The sequence below is a fragment of the Buceros rhinoceros genome, unplaced genomic scaffold, assembly GCF_000710305.1.
Source record: "Buceros rhinoceros silvestris isolate BGI_N320 unplaced genomic scaffold, ASM71030v1 scaffold14789, whole genome shotgun sequence".
In the NCBI taxonomy this organism is placed as follows: domain Eukaryota; kingdom Metazoa; phylum Chordata; class Aves; order Bucerotiformes; family Bucerotidae; genus Buceros; species Buceros rhinoceros.
In genome coordinates, this window is record NW_010431018.1 from 1 (window position 1) to 4,157 (window position 4,157).

The 4,157-nt window shown below is 42.8% G+C and overlaps 1 protein-coding gene across 1 annotated transcript in view; it reads left to right on the forward strand.

Annotated features, from left to right (window-relative positions):
• Positions 1-463: 463 nt before the first annotated feature.
• The window catches only part of SEC61A1 (Sec61 alpha 1 subunit (S. cerevisiae)), a gene marked incomplete at its 5' end in the record, with an annotated part of 8,325 nt that continues 4,631 nt past the window's right edge, over positions 464-4,157 (forward strand). The window contains 6 exons of the mRNA XM_010143269.1: positions 464-531; positions 1,204-1,269; positions 1,368-1,446; positions 2,380-2,511; positions 3,311-3,420; positions 3,818-3,971. Coding sequence (XP_010141571.1) covers positions 464-531; positions 1,204-1,269; positions 1,368-1,446; positions 2,380-2,511; positions 3,311-3,420; positions 3,818-3,971 — 609 coding nt within the window. The remainder of the gene's footprint in view (positions 532-1,203; positions 1,270-1,367; positions 1,447-2,379; positions 2,512-3,310; positions 3,421-3,817; positions 3,972-4,157) is intronic.

The following is a 4,157-nucleotide window of genomic DNA, read 5'->3' on the forward strand; positions in this document are numbered from 1 at the left end:
GCTGCTTGAAAGGCATCTTAGTCGATTCCTTTATTTTTGTAGATGTAGGAGAGAATCACGATTTGCTGTAAGTGTAAAACCACAGTCCGGTGTAACTGATGCTGTATTTCTCAAAGACCAGGCTAGGGGAGAAGCTATGATGCAACAAAAGCTCAAGAGTATTGATAAACTCGTGCGGAGCAATGGCAAAGGGGTTTTTTGGTGCTGTCAACCTACTCAGTAAATCAGGAGAACTCTTGACTTTTTTTCCCTGCTGTTTCCAGTCCATACAGCACTAGCTGAATCTCTGTATAGTAAGAACAGATGAGAATTTAATTTAAAAAGCCCAAACACAACAACAGACATTTGCCCTTAACTGGGACTGTTAGTATATAAATATGTCCAGACTCCATTTTACTGGAGCTTTTCCTGACGTTGTTTGTATCTGTGTGTTCACTTTGTCTTTTAACTAATTTCCTCACAGTAAAATTTCTCGAAGTAATCAAGCCCTTCTGTGTTATCTTGCCTGAAATCCAAAAGCCAGAACGGAAAGTAAGTTAATAAAATTTTCTTCATAGATTTCTATTTGTGTAATATAAAATATTTGCAGCTTAGTTCACATTTTGGGGAATTTTGTTTTTCCCCCTGTTGGGAGGATGCCAGGTTTAGGCACAGCTGGCTTTAGGGAGGGCTTGTCTAATAAGTCCTGTACCGCGGGTATGGTTGTACCAGAACGCGTTTGCTGGTAAATGCAGCTGGGGAGATGGGGTTATGCCGTGGCAGCGAGCGGTGGCGTGTCGAAAGCAGCACACCATGGAGTGTAAACTAGAGAAGTTTGAAATAGCAGCTTGAAAGCCTTTGCTCCTTGAGTTCTATCTCAGATTGTTTGCTCGGGTAAGCTCCTCTGTGCTGTTACTTCTTTCTCACCAGAAGCTCCTTTTTATGAAAATGTAAGACTTGTTTCTGTGGGAGTACTCGAAGTGCCCTTGTAAGCTTGTTTGTTTGGATTAGAGTTTCAGTAAAGCTTTGTCGTTTTCCTTAGCTTTATGTAGGACAAAAAGGGTGAACAGTGAGTTATTTTCCATAGGATGTCCTGTACTGTGTCGCTTCTCCAGGAGAGCAAGTGTGCTGCAGCTGCCATCCAAATCAGCCTGACTGGCGAGATCTTGTCACCGGGACAGCTTTCTCACCTGTGATTGTTGGGTCTTGTTTGTTTCCCTTTAGATTCAGTTCAAGGAGAAGGTGCTATGGACGGCTATCACGCTCTTCATCTTCTTAGTCTGCTGCCAGGTATGTTTCGTTGGTTTTCAGGGAAGAGCTGGCATGTTTAAAGGATGTTACGGAGTCTCTGATTTAATCTTGTTTTCCTGTGTTGGTTGGAAATGCAGATTCCCTTGTTTGGCATCATGTCATCAGACTCTGCAGATCCTTTCTACTGGATGAGAGTGATTTTGGCATCCAATAGAGGTATGGTCAGTCTTTCAGGAGGGCATTTTTTCAGCTTGAATCTGAACGTTTTTGGACTCATTTTTATGTTGCACTCTAACAAAAATATAAAAAGACTTTTGCCTCTCTTCTTCAATGTTTACATTACATGAAATCATAAACTAGTGTGGCACTGGGAAGGGCACAGCTCTGAGGGAAGATGAGTTTATGGTTGGCTGTGTACAGTCTATTTACGTACAAAATTCAAAGAGCGTTTTGGAGGGAAAGCGTTGGGGAAGAGCCCATTCCTCCTGACCTGCATTGCTGCTGTCACAGCCTTCTGTGTGTATTTCAAACCTTTGGTTTGGGTTTCAAACCATATTCTACGCGTGTTGTGTTTTTCTGGGTGACATCTTTGAGTCTGTCTCACAGAAGATTAAAATTGATGATCGTTTGTATAAATTTCTGTTCCTCGTAGAGGCTTTAATGCAGGTATGAGTTAGGAATGGTGTCGGTTTCCTGAACTGAGGGTTTCCCTTTGTCATTATACATCGTATGGGCTGTTTTCCAGTTTCTGTTTTAATGAGATGTGTGTGTACTTGTGCGTGCAGCTTGGTGCACTCCTGGAAAAAGCTGGGGTTTTCCTGTTTAAAATGGCGAATAATAAAGGGACTGCTTGTTGAAGCAGAAAGCAAACTCCCTCTTTGTTTCATGCAGAGTAAATCTTCTCCTGGCAGCAAAAGTCTTCTTCAGTGAACGTAGTTTTTCAGGCACTGAGGAGTGCTGCATTACTTACCAGACTGACTGTTAACAAGCTTTTGTTGCCATTGAAACCTTTCACATTTCTGGAGGTTTGGAGTTTTATGTCGTCTTCATCATGATGTAAAGGGTGGAACAGAAAAATTTGCTCTTCAAAGGTGCCTGGGTATGGTACACTCCGTTATTTTCTTTCTTTGCTCTTCCTGTGTCTGTCAGGTACGTTGATGGAGCTGGGCATTTCACCCATTGTCACTTCTGGGCTCATCATGCAGCTCTTGGCAGGTGCGAAGATAATTGAAGTTGGTGACACCCCGAAGGACAGAGCTCTCTTCAACGGAGCACAGAAATGTGAGTAACAGCTGATATTGGAGGCTGATGGTTTAGAACATCTAACCTTAGCCACAGAAAGCGTCGGCTTCCCGTGTGGTGAATTCTGGGGTCAGATGCACAGGTTTCCGTCATGCTGTGTGTTCGTCTTGTGCTCCAGATTTCTGTATTTTGACAGTCTTTTACTACTGCTCTCGGCTTGTTAGCTGTTAGCCTCTTCCTTCAGAAAGGCTTGAGAAGGAGAAGGGTCTGTGCCGTTGGCATTGCCGCTGTAACCTCACTGCGTGAGCTCAGCAGCGTGTAGGCTGTGGGGACCCAGCCTTTGGGCTGCCTTGGGCAGCGTTAACCTAATGAAGTTACCATTGATTAAGCTGGTTGCTGTAGCTGGCTTTACCTTGCGGATTCAAGCATTGTTCTTTCTCAGCAATGAGAGATCGCTGTGCTCAGTTGATAAATGACTTCTAGAAAAATCTGAGTATTTTTAGCTGTTTGTTGCTGTACTACACTTTGTACTGATCTCTTTACTGAAAAGAAGAAGCGTAAGTTGCCGAGGTAGTATCTTAACAACCTCAGAGTTTTCGATATCTCAAGCAACCTTCAATAACCGCTTGCTTCTGCGTGTATGTTTCTGAAGTGCCTGGTATTTGTGTGTTCAGTGTCAGATTTCAGACAATAAATGTAACTTGCCCTTGAATTTAAACATCCTTTGACTTACGTATTCCTTCGCAACCCTCTCCAGAGAAGTGATTTATCTTTCTCTGATTTCCCACTGGCCTCAGTTTCCAGGTCAAATACAGACTTTTTTCTTTTTATTCTACAGTGTTTGGAATGATCATTACCATCGGACAGTCTATTGTCTATGTGATGACCGGAATGTATGGAGACCCATCTGAGATGGGTGCTGGTATCTGCTTGCTTATCACAATTCAGGTAATTTCTAGTCCTCTCTTCTTGGTCTCTCTCTGAAAGGGTCAAAAAATCAGCCTATGGACTGCCTGCCCCACGTGCAGAGAACAAAGATCCGTGTGCCATCTGCTTCTTCATATACATATATATACACGAGATGGGTGCTGGTATCTGCTTGCTTATCACAATTCAGGTAATTTCTAGTCCTCTCTTCTTGGTCTCTCTCTGAAAGGGTCAAAAAATCAGCCTATGGACTGCCTGCCCCACGTGCAGAGAACAAAGATCCGTGTGCCATCTGCTTCTTCATATACATATATATACACACACACTATAGTCTTCCCTTATATTTGAATGCTAGGGTATTTTTAATAAAAATTAAGAAGGGATGGGACTAATGTTGTATTTCTTTTTTTTACTGTAGCTTTTTGTTGCTGGATTGATAGTTCTGCTCTTGGATGAGCTCCTGCAGAAAGGGTACGGCCTCGGTTCTGGCATCTCTCTCTTCATTGCTACCAATATCTGTGAGACGATTGTGTGGAAAGCGTTCAGCCCCACCACTGTGAACACAGGACGAGGTAATATGGCACAGGCAGTTTTCTTGATAGAAATTTTGTACAAAAAAGTGTTATCACATTTGTTGTGATGCAAACAATAACTAGCGTCTCCTCATGAATGGCACTAGGAGGCCTGCTGCCGTGCTGCCCCTCTCATTTACCCTTTTTTTTTTTTTTTTGTGGGGGGGGTGAAAGAACTTGGTGAAT